Consider the following 21,947-nt stretch of genomic DNA (forward strand, 5'->3'; position numbering starts at 1 on the left):
AGCTGTGTCTCTCTGCTGTTTGGTGCAGAACAACAATAAGGCGGATGAGAGCATGACAGTGAACTAAAATGGCCCCCTACCAGAAACCAGAACAGTGAATTCAATGACACCAACAGGAGAACTGTGAAGTGGTCCCAATGAGTCTCTGTCTAGATTAAGGGCAACCCTGTCTCTAAAAATGACCTTCCTATACAGCCCTTGTATAGAGGGTTGTTAAGGGAAGTGTCTCAATCCACTGTTCAGAGAAAAGACGGATTAGAGCAGCTTTTTATTGTAAAACACTAAACATATTTCCTTGAGGACATTTACTTTCACAATAATGCTTAAGAGGATTTTTGTATTTCTTGTAACTCTGGAGCTTTGTTTCCACTCTCCACTCCTGACAGCTCTAACACCATTTTTCATGTGAACTTGGTGAACTGCCTCATACAGCCAGGACATGGATACATACCTTTTTATACAATTCTTATCAGCCCTAGGTTTGAAGCATTTGTTTCCATTTAAATAGTTTAACAGTTCATTTCAAAAATGAATCTCTAAAGGCTTTAGGGTCTTTCATGGTGATCTAATCTCAGGCAGCAGTAGTGCCCGTTTCATTCAACTGTCACTGAAACGCTCTGTAATAATATTTTAAATCAACAAATGTCCTATGTTGAAGCTTCAAGTTTTCTGAGTCACTGCCAGAAAAGAAACTTGTATGATCAAATGAAGTTTCCTAAAGAAGCTACAGAAACTGAAAATTCAGATAGCTTCAGTTCCTGTGTACTTGGCCACAAGGGCAGCATATCAATGCAGCTGAGTGCACATATTGGTCTATATATATGTGTACCAGAGTGCTAAGTGCCACTGGTGCTAAATTCATAAATCTGAGTCAGGTGGGATCAGCACACCTGCAGAGAGCAGAGTTTAGGCTTGACCTTCGATTTAACACGTTGTAATCAATGGGCCACAAGAGGCTCTGCTTTATTTTTCTGCCTTGGTAACTGCTAATAAAGAGGAATGATTAAATGTTGTTATACGTGTTATTCTATTAAATGTGTGGCCCTGACAGAGTGCTGCAAAAGCACTACTGAAAGGGAACTGATTTATATGACTGTAAAGAATAGGATTGGAAAATGCCACCATTCTGACCTTTTGTCCTACTTTGGGCCTCTCATGTGTTACTAATAGCAGAGCTAGACATCCAGGTTTCCCACAAATAATAAGACAAAACATTTAAGAACACCTACAGCTGTTGTGAAAAGATTTGAAGAAGCTTAATTGTTTTTTTTTTTCCGGTTTGCCGCATCGGATCATTTGTCCGCATGTTGATCTGGAACAGTTTTTACGCTGGAGGCCCTTCCTGACGCAACGCTCCAAAATATCTACCTGGCTTGCGGCTGGAACCTCTGACCCTATGGTCGGTGGGCGGCCACTGTACCTACTGAGCCACTGCTTCCCCACTTTATAAAATGTTTATGCTTATGCAAATCAATCATAACACAAAACACAGGGAATTATATAATACGTAGATATCTGGATTGGATCCTGATGGTGGGTCTTTGAGGAAAGTGAAAATAACTTCAAAAAAGCAGCAAATGTAGTTAATATTCTGAATTTTTTAAAGATCACTGAGCTGATTTTTATGCAAAATTTGTGCTCTGAGACTTCAGTGTAAATATAAAACCTGAGTTTCCTGCTGTTTTTTCAGTCCCTAGAGTCAAATGTGTGATTCCAAACTGACAACAGGCTTTGTTTCTCACCCCGCAGATTTTAGGCTAAAACAACAATTTAAAACTAATTTTAAAGCAAGTTGGTCACAGTTTGAGCAAATAGGAAATCTTGATTTGCTTTTCTTTGCTTTTCTCATTGGGGTGCAAGCGAGCATTTGACTAGAGGAGTCACTGCATGTGCTATGTATCAAGCATCTTGTAAACTGTTAAGAGTTTTGGTTCATAGTGTTGTAGTGTTGCAGTATCACACATCACAACAGTTGTGGCAGAATCTGCATTTTTGTTTAAGCGGAAAGTATTTGGCTTCTCTTCTCACGTCTATTTTAGACTGCTAATGCTTAATATTTCAACCTTCTTTTCTTTTTTTAGAATTGCCCTACAGTCTAACTCTCACCTTTAGACAACAGCATGCCCTTCCAGGACACCAGTATTTATACTGAGAGTACTGGCATGTTAAGTTCCAGCTGGTGGACCGGATGGTTTTCACATCTGGTGCAAGCAACAGAGAGGGAGAGAGACAGAGACAGAGAGAGAGAGAAGAGACAGCAATTGCTTCCAATACAGCAAAATCTCCCTGAAAGTGCAGCCTTAGCAATAAAAAGAGTCTTGCACCAAAATGATCACTTACAGGTAAAATTACAAATAAAAAACAAAATTGAACAGAAATACTGATTTGGTTTCAACCATTAAGTCTAACATAGCCTTGGACACAATGGCTTCTCCAAACCAAAGTCTTTGGCAGAGAGAAGAGTTGAATGTCCTTGATAAACATCTCTGATGTGGGCGCTTACACACACACACACACACACACACTAATTTCCAGCTATTTGTGGTGATGGAGAGAAAACAAAGGAAAGATCGATTTTTAGAGCTGAAAACTCAGAACAGCTCCTGCTTTAAAGTCTTTATTGTGTGTTTGCGGGTAAACTTGAGCTGCATCATAGCCAACATGACAAAGCCAGTGTTCACTGCTAGTTTTTGGTTGCAGACAGTATTCATTACTTATTAGGTGAACATCTCACAGTCGGGGGCCTAAGTGCAGCTTTGTCACCTTTTTGGAAACTGAACTTTAAATATTTAACCAGGACTTGACTTGTTTCACAGTGATAAACTGGAGCGTGTTGGGCAAATATTTGCTCTCAAACAGTGTTAAGCTGTAAAACAGGCCACAGACATACACTGACAAACACTGGAGGTAGAAGCTTAGACAAAGGAGAGATTTTGGGGGGGAATGGAAGAAAAAAGAGGAATTGTTTGCAATTATTTTCTTTTTTTTTTCTTTTACAAAATATTGTTTTCATTTTAAATTCATGTCTAGTGCCTCCTGAGATTATGAAATGAGAAAACTGTGAAGGCCCCATCAGGAGTGTCTCAAAAGCATTAATATTTCAAAAAACAACCTTGTGGTTGAAATCTTTGTGGTGTCAGTTAATCCTGTCATGACCTTTTACTATATATTCCACAGTAGCATCACATATAATCTAAAATGGAATCATCCGTAACTTCCAGCGTTTCTTTAATTCTTGCCATATAAAAAACGAATGTGGGCTGAATGCTTGGTTGGTATGTTCTGCTCTGATTCGGTATTAGTGTCCTGTACCTAGAAAGCGCCGCTTAAACAGAAAAAAAAAGTGACAGAAAGAGAAAGAGAAAGGGCGAGAGCATTCCTCCACAGCTCCAGGGTGATGAAGAGGTTAAGCCAACCCCTCTTTGCTTCTCTCATTTGGTTGCAGCCCATCAGTCCAGTGCTGCCTCCTCCTGCAGCTCCAACCCCGCTTTACGCAGTGGGCTGAATGCTGAACATGGACACAACCAAACTTTAACTCTCAGGCCGTCTTCCCCCTCTCCCACTGGCTTTCTCCTCCTCCGCCCCTCCGAATGCAAACCTCCGGACGCATGGAGATCTAATTTTGCTGTAATTTTCGGTCAGTCGGTCAAGTGTGTGCGACTGTGTGGAGGCTGTTGTTTGCTGTTGTTCTGCTGTTCCCTTGGCTTTATGGTCTACTCATGCGTCGGGAATGCCATGGCCACTCCAAGCGCACAGCAGCAGCACCAGGATTATTTCAGATCGGTGAGCAGCGAGTCCACCACATACATGATGGTCCCGGCCGGCGGGCCGAGCGGGACTGCGCGCCAGGAAGCGCCTTCCAAGATGTGGGTGGCGATGGTGGTAATAGTGGTGGTGGTCCTGCAGATTGCCTCCACTACGGGGCTCTTTGTCTACCTGAACATGTCCATATCGGAGGTAAGAGCTGGTTTTCTCACGCTTTACGAATAATAAGCTGCGCGTTGGGCCACATATGGGAATGTTGTTTCTTTGTGAGAGAATAAAACGTGAACAATGTGCTTACATTTACGTTTAAGTGTCGCACACACTCCACACACTCTTCTTATCACAGTGATGCAAGAGAAACGTTGAGAAGCGCTGACACTGGGCACAGTATTAGGAAAAGTGCAGCACAATCACAGAGGGAAATGGAGCGAAACGACACACGATTAAGTGCACATCTTCCTGCCAGTAGTCTTAGAAATGCTACAGCAACACGCCTGCATCTTACAGGTGATAAGGCGACACATCATTTGGGGGAGACATTAATTTGTTGAGGAGGTTTGTTAAGTTCGCCCCCGCTTTCTGACTTGTCAGGCGCTAGACAAACAGTCATGCCTGACTAGTCGCGTTGAACAATGCAATCTGGAATTTACAAGCAATCAAGGTGGGACAGCGGTCCGTCTCTCTGTCTGTCCGCCTGTCTATCTGTCCAGCAACGTCTATTGAATTTAAAGGCTTAAATGGCGTGCGTAAAGAACCACGTAGAAATCATTTGGGTAGGCAGAAAATAGACGCAGCTGTAGCGCAGGGTTAAGTGTGCAGATGAGTGCAACGGGATTAGTATCAGCAGAAGAAATCCGGTGAAGTCATTACTTAGTTTGCCTCCTGTGAGTGCCACACCTGCTGAAGTTGTCCTGTTGTCAAGTTAAAACTGCTGCGTGTTTGGAGAGACGTGTCCCAGCAGTGGAACCACGACGACAAGTGAACGCATTACTCTCAAAGCTAGTCCTAGTGTAGAGGTGTCTGAATTTGGCATCAAGGAAAAGTTTTCCATCTGATACACTGGGATCTAAACAAACAGCAGACCTGCAGCATGTGTGGTCACAAGCTCTTATCAAGGATGCGTCCTCCACCTATAACGAGAATAACCCGAGCATCTCTCTGCCCCACACAGCTGTACTTAGACTGTGTAAGACTGTATACTTTTATTTAAAGAGGTGCTGAAAGTCTAAAATGCTCAAAGAGCATTTTAATGTAAAAAGTACTGAAACCTCCATGAACACAAATAAGCAACAAGTTAAAAGATACAGTAAGTTCAGGTATTTGCTGCTATTTGCAGTATTTGAAAACCCTGTTGGGATTAAAGTTTTACTGTGCATAAATCTGGATGATGATGTTTTGATGTCTGTGGCTTAAAAAAGACAAGGTATCACCAGACTGGGGAAACCCGGGCTGGAAAAAAAAGAAAAGAACAAAAAAGAATATAATACAATGAAACACTGCGTAAAAAAGCTAACTTTAGCTGATGTGTGATTTTTCTTTACAGATGACAAAGCCTGTTGGGCTAAAGCCCATCTTTCATTGCCTCTTGAAGGGGAGACATACAAGAGCAGTTCATGTGGTTTTTCACTTTTGAACCAGCTTTGCTAAAACATTAAATAATTTTATGACTTTCTTGTCATGAGAGGAAAAATTATAAAGGCAAATGCATCTGATTTTAACTGTTTCTAATAGTCTTATTGGCATGAATGCAACAAGTGAATTAAAATAAAACAGCACTTTAATGCCTGGGCTCCAGTCTTCCCGGACTTGTCAGAGGTAGCAGGAAATCACATAAATAGTTTAGAGATGATACTGGACCGAGACGAAGAAAGAAAAAAAATGTGGAGCTTTGAGGGGAATCCCCTGGTTCCCATGTATAAAGCCAGCTATTTTTATTCTAGAAGTTGGCCTGTCTTTGAATGCCTTTGTTGCACCCTATGCCAGCCTGGCTAAGACAAAAGGTACTTGGAACAATACAGTACAAAGCAGGAATTCTCCAGTGTTGCCTCAGTGCTGTGGCATTCACACACAAACAAATAATTACGTGTGAATGCAGAAGCTCCTGGTCTCATCGGTGTTTTGCTCCACTACTGTTGGATGAGACACTTTGTGCAAACCTGCTATTTACTTTGAAACTAAATCCACTTTGTAAGAATGGATTGTGTATATATAATACATACAAATACAAATAAAGTCACACCAATCTCCAGTATAAAAGCAACAGGTAAAAAGCAGGTTCAGAGCTGCAAGCAGAGAGCTGCATTTCTTTTGAATGACTTAGTCCTAATGGCATCACCTGGGTTTATGGAAAGTTCTGATGTGTTTTTCAGTCCTTTTCCAAGATTTTATAGACCAATTAATTATGAGTCTAACAATATGTTGCACTTTTATGACAAAACACTTATTAGTACATATGGATTACCCCAGGCCAAGCAGTTACAACCAACTTCTGGAGAGGCTGCAGTGACGTGGGCTCTCTCTGTTGTGGTGTGACTGACAAAATATGTTTTGTGTGTGGGTGTGTGTGTGGGGGGGTGGGTGGGTGTGTAACAGCTATAATAATTTGGTAATAATGTGGCTGCCCCTCACATACAGTAAGTCGTTGTCTTATTTGCAACATTGGTTGCTAGGTAACAAACACCAGATTGATAGGAATCTTACTTGATTAGGATTAGTTTCTGTAATACTAATTAATAATTGTATTGTCTTCCTATCTTAACGTAACGTTTAACACAAGATTTCTTTGATACAGCCACACATCAAGAGTAAAGTTTCTGATACTACACATCTGTCAAAGACTTTGTTTAAGATGTAAATTCAATATTTAGAGACCAAGAACACTTTTTTAAAAACATTTGAACTGATGTGGTTCTTTGCTTTTTTTTGTTTTGAACATAATCAGATAATTAGAGTTCATGTCAAACATGTTGTTCTTAGAGGGTTAAACTTCTATTTGTCAGCATATTAACATGTTATTACAGTTCACTCGTTATCATGAACGTTTACGTTGCAATTTCATTGAGTTGGTAATAAACATCCTTCCTTTTGTTGCATTTTATATCTGCAATAAAACTAGATTCATAGTTACAAATTTGCACGTGTGAAAGAAATTTTAGGTTCTCATGCCATTAAGCTTTTATTGTGTTATCTGTGCCGTTTGTGTGATTGCAATTCCATTTCTTCCACTTCAGTGGTCCGATTTATTATTGTTTAGGTTCACTGATTCACTGGCTCTGACTCACGCCTGCATGCAACAGTACACTGGGTGTGTGTGTGTGGGGTCTGATTTACATAGAAAACATTTCACGTATTGTGGATGATTAGGGGTGTGTGTACATCTTTTTGTGATTTGTCTGTTTTTATGTGTGTGTCCTGAGGATTTTATATGTGGGATGACCACAGATGACATGAGAACCCGCCCAACTTCTACCAGCCATATCAGAAAATCTCAGTTCTTTAAGAACATCATAATTAAATGCTAACTGAGTCAGCAGATACAGTATTTTTAATGGGGGAATTGTTTTGAGTCTTATTCTTTAAATAAGACTCAGTTGAACAAAAGAAAACATTTTAAGATTGAAGATTGTAAAAATGTTATTTTAGAAAAAACAGTTAGTTGACAATCCACAGGTTCATAAGTAATAATGACATTGATGTTACACAGCTCTTTTGTTGCAGTTATTTGAGTCTCCGGACTCCCTTTGTAATTTGTTCTAAAACAAAATCTTGTAATTGCACCTTTCCTGGTTCAGCTCAGGCCCCCATCTACCCATCTTTCTCTCGACTAGTATTTCCTCTCTGTGTGTTCTGTTGACTATCAGACAAAAAAGACTTAATTTGACAGCTGAAATGAAAAAAAAACAAAGCAAAATCTGTGTATGTCATATTATTTTGATTATTTTTTGAATGAATTTCCTTTATCAGTGGCAGCTGAAGTGTCAGTCTGTATGCATGAAAGAGAGAGAGAGAGAGAAGGAAAGAGAGAGAGAGAGCGAGAGAGGTGTGACATGCACAACAAGTCCCTCAGCTGGAATCAAACCAGGGACGTTGTGGTTATATGGAATGCACCTTTGAACAGACGGCTACATATCAGCTGTTTGCTTAGTGCCTGCATGTTTCCCTCAGCTCATGCAACTGTACACATTTAGTCAAGTACTGTTCTTAAATGGAATTTTAAAGTACTTTAGTATTTCTATTTTAAACTAGTTTATATTTGTACTCCACATTTCACAGCTAAATATTTCACTTATTACCACTAAGGTAGCCGCTGGACTATGGGGCTTTTTATGTGCAATAGAAGGCCACTTACTGAAGTAGAGAATTGGAGTATTTTTTTCCACCAGTTGTGCATGCCTGAGTCGCCCCCTGAATCCACACAGCATTCAGGCCCAGGAATGCATGGAGCTTTAAGTAAGTAAGTCATGGAATCTGCAATATATCTGCACCTGCTCAAAACAAGCATCCAAAACTACTATGTAGTTATAAACACATTTCATTTGCACAGAAGCTGCAATACCTGATAGTAAATGCTGCTGCTTTTTATTTATCACAGAGTTTCACAGTGGATTTGGTTTTATTGTTAAAAGGTCGTTACCAAAGTTCGCGCTAAAGCTCATCAAGAGCATCAAAGGATCCGCTAGCAAGAATGGCAAATATGCGATGTGTTTTAGGGGCATGGACATGCAACATGTGTGCACCACAGGGGGTTTCATGTCACCGAGGGGGAGAGAGTGGACCAGAGTGCATTTCTTTCCTTTAACCTCTCCCCCAAACACAAACAAAATGGACAGATTCACGTGCACACCGATCTCACGCGCGCACACTTTCACATGTTTATCATTAGTAACCAATTTTGACACAAATCAAATCCTTCACTGCAAATATTTAGCTTTAATTCAAAGCTACTAATATGAACCTCCCAGACCAGACTCCCATTGCCAAAATACACATTTGCCCCCCCTTCACACCTTCCTTCTTTCTCTTTCTTTCCCTGCGTGTCTTTTCACCTCCCCTGCCCCCCCTGAAGTCTCTGGGTGTTATGGTTTGAGTCCACATCAGCGAATCGAGTTACAGTCAGCTTTAGGGCTCAAGGGAGGGACAAATACTTCAACAGTGACACAAGCATGTTCTTTTTCTCTTATGAAGTACAAGTTTAAAAGTTAACTGATTTCCTGGTAGTGGTTATATATGCGGGTGTGTGGGTGTGTGTGTGCATGGGCGCATGCGCATGCACAGGGCCTTGGGCATATCTCCAAATTAAGTACGTAATGATGTTTTGAAGTATGTGACAACTAGGAAACAAAAGCCTGAAGTGTGCATGTCCATTCATGCAAACACAGTTAATGAAAGAAGGTGAAAGACCTTAATTATTTGGCCTTGCTTTTGCATCGTCATTATGGCTGAATGAAGATAACAAGACCAAAATGAGCTGGCAGGTAGATAGTCTCTTAAGATTTCTTAATCTCAGTGTACACAAATAACAGAAGATGTTTCCACCTATGGGCACATATCCATTGGAAAACGCATCCCGAGACACAGCGTTGCATTTCTGCACAGACCTGAATGCACACTCTGTGTTTTCATAGCCAGGTCATTTGGATGAAGATGAAAAGGGAAAGCACTGATCACAGGGAAGAGAGAGGAAAGAGGAGAAAGTGATTTGAAAGAGACATAAGTGAAGGCGGAAGAGGAGTGGACGATAATGAGCCTTGTAGATAAAAGAGACGAGGGCCTAGCTTGGAGGTTTTACCCATAACAGCGTATAGACTTAAGAGAGTTAAGATTAGGTAAAATGAATGTTAGGTCCTCACTTTTTTAACGGACTGTCCCTTTAAATTGGATATAAGAGGAAAAGGTGGACAAATTAAACTTTTTGACTCAAGGCCAGTGAACTTTTTTTCAACTCCTAGTCAAGAGAGACCTGAGATCTCCCAAAGCACCAACGCGTCAGATTCATTTGTTGAGTAACTGTGAAATCTAAAGTGTTAAGAAATTAAGAAGTAATGGTGGGCCTGTTGGGGTTCACATCCTGGGTTTGAAGTAAGCAGATACTGAAAAAACTGTAAGCAAAGTGAATTTTATTTTCTAAAATCAAGATTTAGGAGGTTAAAGTTTAGCATAACAAACATTTATTTTGGAGCAAAGCCGTGTGCAGTTGTGATATTCAAGACCACAGAGTATTGGTTTAATTAAATGCTTGAACAAGCTGGATACAACACGTGAGTTACTGAGCTTTAGTTGTTCTTCCACTGTAAATCTTTTTTTTTTTTTTTTAAATTTATGCTAAGCTCTGCTACAATATTGCATTAGGCTTGACAGTGGCATTGATCTTCTCATTTAACTGTCACTGTTAAACTGTCATGTCGTCGAGAGGTCCCACAGTAAGTCTCCACATGCAAATTCTATTCCATTTTAAATGCAGCTGCAGTTTAAAACACACAGTAATTTATATTTATCCTAACAGGCAACTAAGGCAAAAACAGAAATCATAATGTTTAATAAGTAGAGCAGGTTTACGAGTCGGATTCGCATTGTTTTGCTCATCATCTTTGTTATTAAAATGTCCTGGTTTTCACCATTGATATTAAAGAGTTATCTTTTCATTTTCAAGTCAGCTCATGATCAATCCACCCCCCACTTAAGTTTAATTCACCTCCCCCTTACACACAAACACTACATTAGTTCCATTGTTGTTAAAAGTCGAGTTTTCTTACCACAACATATGAACAAATGCTCTAAAGTCACAAAAATGTTAAATATATAAGGAAGTAGTGAAGCTGAACGAGACGAAACATGGAGAGAGGAAAGCTGCTATAAGGAGAGTTTGTAGGTTGAAACTGAACAGATGAAGAGTCTGCTGCTGAATCATATGTCATCGGATGAGTTCAGATACTGACACACCACACTCAGGTTTGGTTTAATAGCTCGACACGTGAAAGCTGGATATTTGCATTTCCATATTGGAATGCTCATTAGGATGTGGCTACAGCTGTGTATGTGTGTGTGCGTGCACCAACAGCTGGTTCTGGGCTGTGTGTTATCACTGTGTTTGCTCAGTCGACATGGCTATAAAGTGCTGATAAATGCTACTAACTTAGATTTGAGGACGCTGAAGCTCCTAATAGCCTGCTGGCCTTTCTATTCACCTGGAAGCAATATTATGTTTTAACTTTTGATTATCTTTATGCCATGTTGACTGCAGAGTCATGGAAAGCTGGAATATAGGTGTGGTTATCATTTCTGAAATTCTACATAATTTCAATGATTACCAGGTTATTAAGATTGTTGGTAAATCATTTTCAGTTGATAAGCTACAAGGATTATAAAAACTAATTACTTATTTTCTACTTTTGTCTGAGGAAAATTTGTAAGTTGAGGTAAATAGAAAAAACTGATCGAGAATTTATAAAGTGTTACCATCTCTATCCATCAATTTCCATGTCCATTGCACGGTCACCATATGGCTCCTATTATATGGTAACATAATACTCACACTTTCTGTACATGTATGAAAGTAAACGAGAAAAAAGCTGCTTTGCCCTGTAGGAACATGTCTGATCAAACTGTGGCCTGACCTTGAGCTTGTTTGAGGGTGACACAAGAAAAGAGTGAAATGGAAATTACTTGAAATTGTTTTCCAGGTTGCTCTAACGCTGCCTGCTAATGCTTCAAGGCCAGTATATAAAGAATAGAGTCCCTCAAACCATGATCATTATAAGCCAAAAATCTCAGTTTTTCTAACACAATTTTGTATGGAAAAGCTTATTAAGCATGTTGTTAGAGTCATCAGCTGCAAAACTTTGTCTTGAAGTCTGTTGAAATTCCTACCGAGAAAGAGCTGTGGAGCTGCGTTACAGGAGTAGAAAAAGAGCCTTTTTAGGCTTCCATCACATTCAGTAAAACCAGTAAGCCTTGAATGCAGAATTCCAGTCCTGGTAAGAAATGGAAACATGGAAATGTCAACAACCGGCTGAAGAATAAGTTACCCTGACAAACATTTCCACTTGCATCAAAAATGTAATGTTAGAGCTGAGCTGCCATATCACAAATACCCTGAATGTTTTTTTCAGTCGCCACTTGAGCTGAAATTATTAATTGACCAACTGAATCATCAATCAAAACAAAAATAATAAGCAACTGTTCTGATTATCAGTTACAATCATTCTTTATCCCAAAAATGGGATATTCCCAAGTTCCATCTACTCACATTTAGGGATTTTCTGCTTTTCTTTGTCTTGTTTTATCTAATTCTGTATGTTTTAAAATTTGAGAAGTTGCTGACACCGAGTACTGATACAACTATTTTGCTTCTAGAATGACTTGATGGACAGTAAAATCCTTAATAATCCATTGCAGTTAAGCAAATTCCACAATAAGGGAAATTATTGCCTGCTCTCCTGCTAAACAAATATGGTGATGATTAATACGGTGCACTTTGGCTAAAAAGGACAAGAAGACGAACAAAGCAAAGATTCGGGCTTAGATCCTGGATGGAGAAGCACAGACAACATGGACAGTAGAGTCTACACAGGAACATGAAGTCAAAATAGCTTTGTAAGACAAAGTGAACTTCAGGTAACATTGTAGTTACTACATATATAAAACCTCATTAGTTGCCAGTGCCAGTTGCACAATTTGTAAAATATTCTTAAGAAATGTAAATTCAGCACAGCAGAGCTTGCATTTGGCTTTACTTTTGTCATCAATTCTCTCTATACCGCAATATGTCCACATATCATTAGGTGTTGCAAATGTACTGGAAAGTCCTTCTGTTCACCTCACCACTGACTTATTATTATTAATAATAATAACTAGTTATTGCTCTTTGTACTGTCAAGTGGGAAAATCTTTCTCGACCTGTGTTGATGCTGTATGCGTGTACAGCAATTCTTGTATGTATACATGTACTTTTTGTTCATCTTACTGGAGGCATAACATATGTGTGTTACCTGATTAGGCAGTGGTTGATTGGATGGAAATTTCTCAGTTGATCTAACCCTGGGAGTGGGCAGACGTCTCCGTCCTGGCACAGGGAGGACGGCTTGTTAGTGTCAGCCGAAAATCTGTCTGCTCTAATGTTTTCCTCCCTCTCTCTCACACACACGCGCACACACACAGTCTTGTTCACTCTCCGATATCAGTGTTTTGACTCTGAACATGGTAACAAGACCCCCTGTCCCCCCTCTGTCAGCTCTCATTTCTCTACCAATTGAACAACAAGTGAACACTTTTCTTCACTGTTCTCTAATCTCAGCCAGATTATCTTTTCTATCTTTCCACCCACTCATATCCAACTTCCACAGCAGATGCCTCCTGTATAAACCTTAGTGTTGGCCGCCCCTTTGTCTCCCTCATGTCCCATTGACTGTGAAGAACACTGTGGTTTTGGCCTCCCGTGAAAGCCTGCTGCAACCTATCGTCATTGCTTTCGTAGATCACAAACCACAAAAAACATTATCGTTGATGTTCCACTTCCTCAACTACACTGGGCTCCAGACTGAAGCTAATTTGTAGCTTCATGTTTCATAGCGCAGCACTACCTTATTAAAAGGCTTGGACATGTGCAAACGCAGGTCATCCATGAATCAATGAGTCACCCTCTAAGCACATATTTGGCTTTTCTCTGCAGCCGCTCAATGGAAAACATTAATAAAAACAGCTCTACGAAAAGAGTTGAAATCGTGATCATGTCAGGCAGCAAAGCTTCCCCTTCAGGGTTGAACTTCTAAATATTGCTGTCGTTTTTGATATGATTTTGTTTTGTTAAGAGCTGGGAGCGAGCAAGAAAGCAGATGTTGGCTCAGTTTCTAGATTACAGCAAATCAGGTTTTCAAGAAATTCGGCTCAATGAATCACTGAAATTATTGTATTTAGATCTACATCAACATAAGTCATGACTTTCAAAGAAGTAAATTTTTTGGCTCTTGTATCTTAGATGACTAAAACTCAGTGTCTTAATTGAAACCTCACTTGTTTATTGCAAAGATCTAAATATACCAATCCCCAACATTAAAACGCTCTTCTTGTTTGGACAAAAAGACAGACCTCCTGTTTCCTGAAATAGCTACTAGCTTTGCCTCTTGTAGAGGAGATTAAAATCTTGCATGAGTGTTATGAAAACATATGTCCAATCTAGGTTTGTGTTTCTGTGCTGACTGAAAAACAAGGGATCCCAGGCCTTGGTGCTTCCAAAATATTATGAACGAGGAGGGACAGTGGAGAAACAACTAGATAGAGTTTTTAAAGATTCAAGAGGCTGTTTTTAGACTTTAGTCACTAAGAGCCAATAGAAGGTTTATTTTTAAATTCTTTTCATTTCATAATACTGTCCCAGAGATTTATTGCAAAAAAAAAAAAGGTTTTGACAAAACAATGGTTCCACAGAAACACAAGGGTACCTCGTGGGCTGAGGGTAATGAGGGCGCCATCAGTTTTGCAGGAATTTGATCACAAACCAAACAGATGATGGAGCTATTAAATTTCTTTTTTTTCCCCTGGATGAGTAGGAACAGTTTTCTGAGGTGACTTAAGGGCTGTCTCTTTTCGGAAAAGCCTATTTCCTCCAACATGCAGCAAGTTGCAGCTGACAGTCTTGACATTCTCAAATGCAAGAAGGTGTGTGGTTGTCAGTAATAAGTAGAATAACTTCACCATCGTTCTGTAGATTCTCAGAAAGCCAAAGGAATTTGGAAACAACATAATAGTGGCAAAGAATCCCATCAGTTCAGATCACAAACAGGTTCATTGGCCTCTAAGTGTTGGCAAATGTGCGAGCTGGCAGCACAGGCTGCTTTCATGAGATGCTTCTCAGCGCGCTGCCCTAATGGCTTCGACTGAACGGCAAATTTAAAGCATGTCAACAAACATAAGCTGCAGAAAAGCTGTTAAACACTGTCAGATTGGTGTGGTTTTGAGTTGAAAGTCAGGCAGAGGATTGTTATTTTACCAAATTATACCGATTGATCAAAGTCGTGATGGTACATAATATCATAATCATAAATTCATAAAACGATGTGTGGGATTCAAACTCATGGAAATTGTCTGTCATCTGAAAATGCTATAGAGTGATGATGATTGTCTAAGTTACAAGTTAATGCATCAAAGCTTTCCTGCTCACATTCATTAAACCTCAGTAAGAAATCTGAACCTTTAACCTGCTTCCGCCTCAAGGCTTTGCAGCGTCATGATCAGTCACAGCAGTGGTGACAGCTGATGATAACCTTTGACCTTTTAGTCAAGGAAATATATTAACTAAAGCCGAAACTCTTGATGAATTTTGGGCTTGTCTGCTGTATTGACACAACTTATAATTGTTTAAACTGTTTGTAGCGGTGAAGAGTTTACCTCGGTACAGTTTGTTTGTCCAAAGTGCAAAGGTTTAACCTTGCTTGTCTCACAAAGCAAGTTTGAGATGAGCATACACTTCTACAGAGTCGCTAATGATCACCTACAGAAAACACCTCAGTTAAGAGTGTAGGGAGCAGGACCCACAAGTCAACACTGTGTTTATTGTGATTACCAGTGACCAGTGACCAAACAGTGGCTGTTGAGGCAGGCAGGCGCTCATTCCTGCATAGAAAACCTCAAACACACAATGAACGGTGTTGCTTAAAGATGCAATTTACATACAGTTTGTAGTAAAATGGTCTTAATGCTTTTTGTCCACTCCCTCACTTCTGGGCTGATTTCATAAAACCATAATGGAAATTACACGGTATGAGACAAAATGCACTAGTTAGCATTTAATATCTTATCTTCCTTATTCATTCTTTTTCAAATGTATCTAAACTTATCTAAATATACACAGATCATCCACATCTCTGATACCACCGGGGGGTTTTAGTGTTGTGGCTGGCTGGAGTCATTCTAACTACAGTAACTTCTTCAGCCATGAAGGGCCCTTTTCCCTTTCTCGTGGGGAGGTCTGGACTCTACCAGAGAAAACAGAGATCAGCTACAGTAGTCCCATTACTATAACACTTGAAAAGGCCCCACTCTCTTGAGTCATACTTGCTCACCACCCTGACAGTTGCCCACCCATGCTGTACCTGCCCACCCACAGGCCCTAACACACACATTGGCTGGTTCCCCTAGGTTTTCTTTGTTTGGTCAACATCGTCACATATTCTTTGGCCCAATCATTGGCCTCTAAGTTTTATAATTTCTTTACTTTAATTTTCTTAAATACAACCCACAATGAAATTGTCCAGTAATAGAAAACATAATCATGAGTTTAGGCATAATTGTATGTTTGTGAGAACTAAAGCCAAATAGTTAGAGCTTACGTCAGATGAAACTATACACTAGCAAAATGATCTCCAGCTGTTTGCCTCAATCACATTGGTTGACACATACTAACCGATACACAGTGTATCTAGTAATGCAACTACTAGTTGCCTTTAAAGTCCACAATTCCAGACAGACGATGTACCGTTGGGTCCGAATGGATAACAAAATATTGACATTCACTGAGTGCCAGTCAGTTGTATGGAGGCTTCACCAGATTGGTGCCACCCTTGTCAGGACAATCATAAAAAAAAATCATGTGTTTACCGGTGTTTCTGTTCACACAGTGTTGCAGAAAAACAAAGGTCAATTAGTTATCATTACCATCCCACCCAGTTTATCACTGGCATTTGTTTCCTGGTGATAACCTTGCAAATGATTGTCTCATCTGAATGCACCTTTTAGTTTAGTTTTGATTTTAGCTTTGTTTTCTGTAAAACTTCACTGCCCAGTATTGGAATTATTTATAGTTTGCATAACTCAGAAGATAACTCTCACCACAGCTCATTTGTCTTTGTCTCTTTCACATCAACTCACAGTCGCCTGGAGCATTTTCATTGGTATGTGTGCACAGGTGACAGAGACAAACTGGAAAGTCCTGACCTCTTCTTGCTCTTTACCTCTTTCAGGCTCCTCCTTTACTTTTTTATATCTGTCTCATCCATTCTCAACCAACTGATGAGAACCAGAAACTTAACCCTTGGAATGAGCGGAAAGTTTATAGTGACTCTTAATTTCTCAATGCCACTAACATAGATAACCCAGCCTACACTCCCGTGAAGCAGAGTTCTATTAAAGTCTGTGTCTTTATCATAAAGGATCTCTACCAGCCTTTTTTTTTTTAAACCAAACATTCAACCAGTAACATTCTCGATTGTTTTAGTCGGACAAAGAAGTTAAAAAGTCCACCCTGCTCTTGTATGTCTCTATTTAAACTGGATGAAATCCAAAAGAGCAGATTTGACAAAGAGAGGTCACAGTACCTTGTGCAAAAGCTGGGAGTGGTAATAGCTGTCTTGCTGTGGAGCTGTGTACATTATCACGAAGAGGGACATTTGCAGACAATTGCACAAATGCATGCGCGCCACCGTGCATACACAAACATGGATTTGAAACCTAGCTTACAGGTAAAAGAATTATCACTAAACACATGCAAAGGCTTTATTCAGTAGATTACTCGCAGCATTCCTCATCACAAAGAAAAGCCTAGATATTCACACGCAAACACACACTGCACCGGACACAAAGGAAGTAATCGCTTGCCAGTAATGTCATTAATGCATCTAAGCAGAAGCAGACTATCTTCTGGATTGACTTAAAATGAATTGGGTAAAAGAAAAAAAGCATGTGCGGACCATACGTCAAGTCTTTTTATGTCTATTTTAAAAAAGAGCAATCGAATACTTTCTGATGTGTATAGAATGTAGTTTGTTTGCTTTGGTTTGAAGCTACAAAATATGAGAAGTATGAAGTGGGGAAAAAGTCTTCAGTTCCCGAAAATTACAGAATGTGAAACTCATCATCACTTTTGTCTGCATGGAAATGCTTTGACAGCCATGTCTGTAGCTGAATCTGGTCGAATGAGACATACTTGAATGTAATGAGTTTTTTATTTGCTGCACTGTTTGCTCTGCATGAGACTTTTTTTATTCTCACATGATCTGCAGTGATTTTGAGTCGGCCTTTAGTTTCAAGACAGTTCTTGTTCTGTGATTGTGCATGGTGTGATTAAAATCAAGAAAAGAAAAATCCCCTCACATTTTACGCTACAATCAGAGTAGCTTTTTGATTACTTTGAAGCGTTCAACTAAAAGTCACACTCATTTAAGTCAGAAAGACCAGAAATGAATGTTCAAAGAGAGGCTGTAGACAAAAAACAGCAATCCAAAATCTGGCTTTCTGGCAAGACTGATTAAAATTTACCAGCAGCGATGACGTCTTATTGATCCCCACATTATGATTCGTCCTACAGATGAAATCAAAATGAGCTGCAGATTGGTGACACTGGAGCTTGGCCACAGAAGATATTAGATAAAAGACCTTGGATATCTACAAGGGAAAAGTGTTACCAGCACATCCAGAAAGTGCTCTTAGACTTCATTGTCCACAATGAAGTCTCCTTCAGTTCTGTGCTCCGCCTGAGGGGGTCGATGAAATGCCTAAAAATGTGGAGTTAAATAGCAATATTCCACCCTCGCATCACATGAGTCGAGGCTTTGGTAGATGAGCTCTTTTACTTTTTTAAACTCCAGTCTTGACCTTGACAAACCCAACTCATCGCAGCATTTTAAAACACCTGCTGCTGTTATCTGAGGAAATTTACTAAAGACCAAACTTACATTCTTCGATGACTGGCGTTTCAGGGAAAGACAAGAGCTTCTTTAAAATGGGAAGAGAAGGTGGACTTAAAACATTTTGGTGGGTTTTTACTCACATTTAGACCACCATCACTTAGTCTTCCTCGTGATTCATGATTCATGATTAACTGCGATTTCAGCAAAAGCTTCCAAAGCTGTTGAAAGTTTTATACGTGCTTATTACAATCCAGAGCAGCACAATAAGACAGAGTCAGTATCCAGAGCTAAAGCCACAGTACCACTCTTATTATGTTGGTGCACATTTAGATTTGATATCTCTTTATTTCAAATGTCCTGGTCTTCAACTTTCCACAATGGCTCCCTCACTGAGGCAAACTGATGCTGGCATGTGAGGTAAGGCCAGGACACATGTGGTTGCATGAACCCATGTTAAAAAGAGTGGTTTCTGTTCCCCAACCCTCTAATGGATTGTGCCTTTGGCTCACATTTTCAAAGTACACCCCTGAAGGCTACTCTGTACGTGTGCTGGGTCTGGCAGGCCTCCTGTGGGGGAGTTTCATCTTTTCACTGCAGACAAAATCTTGGCCCACACCGTGAATTGAGGTGGAATCTTACAGTTTATTCACTGTTCATGATGAAAATGGCCTGTACTTTTACTCTCATAAATACCTTTGTGTATGGTTGGCAATCAAAATCTCAATAACTAACACTGCGCGACATGGTAGCTCTTTAACATGATGGATTGGTGAAAAAGCAGTCGGTCATTAAAACGTATAGCAGGGATGAATCTGACAACTTTAACACATAAATCAAAGGCGGCACCACCCGGGCCTCCTGCCAAATACACTGCAGCCTGAAGGGGTGATAAAGTTGGAAGGACGCGCACACACAGGCTCCACATAAAGCTGCAGAAACACACATGCAATCACATGTGGGCTGCAGCAAGCCGTGGATATTAACCCCCACACACAAGCACACAGAGTAAAGAGCATGTACAGAAACACACACATACATGCATTGGCAAATAAAAACATATATTAAGTCATTCCTACCTCTGCACTCGTAATGCACACAATCACCAGAAGCTTGTTGCTCAAGCACACACACAACCCTTGTGGTTTATGTAAAAATGGTGCGGTTTATAACAGCTCCCTTTCATCAGGTTCCACTAAAGACGTACAGTATAGTGCAGATAAAGAGCAAAAGTGATTTTCCAAAATGTCATCTTAATTTCTTAGTGCAAAGGTCATAAATCACATTGCATGTATGGGACCAATTTACCAGTAAGACTTTCTCTACAATAGCTCAGGATCTGTAGTTTCTCCCAGGTCTCATTTCTTCCCACAACATAACAGCTCACAAACTGAAGCTAAAAAACACTGAGGAGCTTTGGTTTCAGTTGTTGAGAAAAAAATAAATAAATCAATAAATATCAAAAAATTGAGAAAATAAAAAGCAGATTAATTAAAGTCAAGATAAACTTTAGTTAAAACCAGTTTTGGGTGTTTTTTTTTACTTTTTTGTTTTGTTTCTGCTTGAAGACAAATTAAACATCTGCTTGCGCTATAATAGACAGTCTGTTATAATGTATCTCCCAGTTCCACCTAAAGCCTGATTAAAAGCTTTACTCTCTCAGGCACCAAATGCATGATTTACACAGCAGAGGTGAACCTAACATGCTGAAGCTGGTTGCACTGTGCTGTACTTGTGCATCCCCCTGCATCTGTGTTTGGGTAAAGTGATTTATGTTCAGTGCCACTGTTAGTGAGGCTCTCTGCCTTGTCTGTTTTAAAAACAGAAAAAAGCTGACTGAAATACAGCTAACTTTCCTTCTTTCTCCCCATGTTTGCTGTTCACCCCCCTAACACACACACACACTCTCCCTCTCTCACTCTTTCTCAGTTCAGACCTTTGGACTGCAGGATTTGAGTTGCGTGGCCTCCTTCTCCTCTTCCTAATCCCTTCAAATGAGAGTTTGGACTGCCAAGGAACTTCCAGACCATCACAAACACACACACACACACACTGAGTTGTAGCTGGGTTTCTAAGTGGCCCTCTGAATATTCTTTTCAGGGTTTGGTGTCCAGTGAGAGGCAGCCACACACACACAGACATGCACACGCAGTCACTCTATTGCACATACACAATGAGGACAGGCAACACACAGATACACACACTAAATACATATGGACATGCACTCACACAGACATAGACTCACTCAGGGAGGGAACAGTGAAGCATTGTTCACTGCTTCCTGAGAGATTCGGGATCAGGATCACAGGAGCTCTGTCAGCCTGGACCCTTCCTCCCTCTGAGTCTCTCCACAGCCCAATCATGCAGTTCTGGCTCAGTGGGGATAAAAAGCACATAGATCATTTTAAATTGTGTGAGTTTCCCTCTTGGTGCAGCGAAGTTCATTTCCAAAAGCAGACCAACAGGGACTATCCCAGTTTAGCTCTTGTATTTGGATAACAGTAGTTTATTTTACCTTTAGCAGCTCTGCTGTGCCATCGCAAAGCAATTTGGTGAGAAAACAAGTACACACGAATAAATATATAGCTGATTATGTTTTAAAGGGACTGTCTACGGGAATGTTGTTATTTTATATGCATATAACATAACCAAACCTCTGAAAATAAAGGTGGTGTTAAATGATGTTAACAAGGGCCGCCCAGTGGTGTAGGGGTTAGCAGCAAGGGCTCCTTTTTTGCCTAAATCATATCAACAAATGACAGGACTGTGTTGCACCAAGTGAAGTAATGGACAAAGTATGAGGGGGCAGAGTTGGAAATATTTTCTTTATTTTCTTACCCCAAATTAAAAAAAAGCCAAAACAGATGGTAGGACAGCACGGCCCGGGTTTGGCTTCTCAGAACTTGATTAAACATCTGCGAGTTCCAACCATGTTGTTTAAAAATGGGGATAAAGATAAACAATCTTTGTGTTGGACTCAAGTTGTTCACAAATATTGAGCTGCCTGTAATAGAGGTGGTAGATCAGGAGATCAAATCATGGCTGTGTTGGCCAACCGCTTTGTTGTTTAGATATAAGGATGTGTTACATCTGCCAGTGCTAATTCACACGCTCATATACAAGTGTTTCACCTTTCAACACTCACAGAAATAATGGTAACTGATATATATTAAAATTCAGTTTATTCCTTTGTGTAAATTCCTCCGCTAAGAGCATGTGGAGGACTCGGGCCCAAACATTCGTCCACGGACAATCTCGACATACCTACAGTAAACAATGCAACAGAGTTCACATCAGCTCACGTGTCTTGCGAATGTTTTTAACATGTGGTAGCCTGTGTTTGGCCACTAAACAGACTCACTGCTTAGGAGTGAAAGGAAGCACAATCCAGTTAATACATTGAGAACATACGTCACTCCGGGGACAAGACCACCAAATAGGAAATATCCACTCTGAGAAGAGTTAAGTAGGTTTTTATAGAATGCAAAGCAGATGATGTGCTACTAGGACATAGCCAGTAGTCTTTTTAAGTCTTATTGAAAAATACCATTGATCAAGTTTTGTTAT

The 21,947-nt window shown here is 40.0% G+C and overlaps 1 protein-coding gene across 1 annotated transcript in view; it reads left to right on the forward strand.

Moving 5' to 3' along the window:
* Positions 1–3,425: 3,425 nt before the first annotated feature.
* tnfsf10l (TNF superfamily member 10, like) overlaps positions 3,426–21,947 on the forward strand; it is a 49,449-nt gene continuing 30,927 nt past the window's right edge. The window contains exon 1 of the mRNA XM_067523454.1: positions 3,426–3,957. Within this exon, the coding sequence (XP_067379555.1) occupies positions 3,709–3,957 (249 nt within the window). The 5' untranslated portion in view covers positions 3,426–3,708. The remainder of the gene's footprint in view (positions 3,958–21,947) is intronic.

Source organism: Channa argus, chromosome 12 (assembly GCF_033026475.1).
Source record: "Channa argus isolate prfri chromosome 12, Channa argus male v1.0, whole genome shotgun sequence".
In the NCBI taxonomy this organism is placed as follows: Eukaryota; Metazoa; Chordata; class Actinopteri; order Anabantiformes; family Channidae; genus Channa; species Channa argus.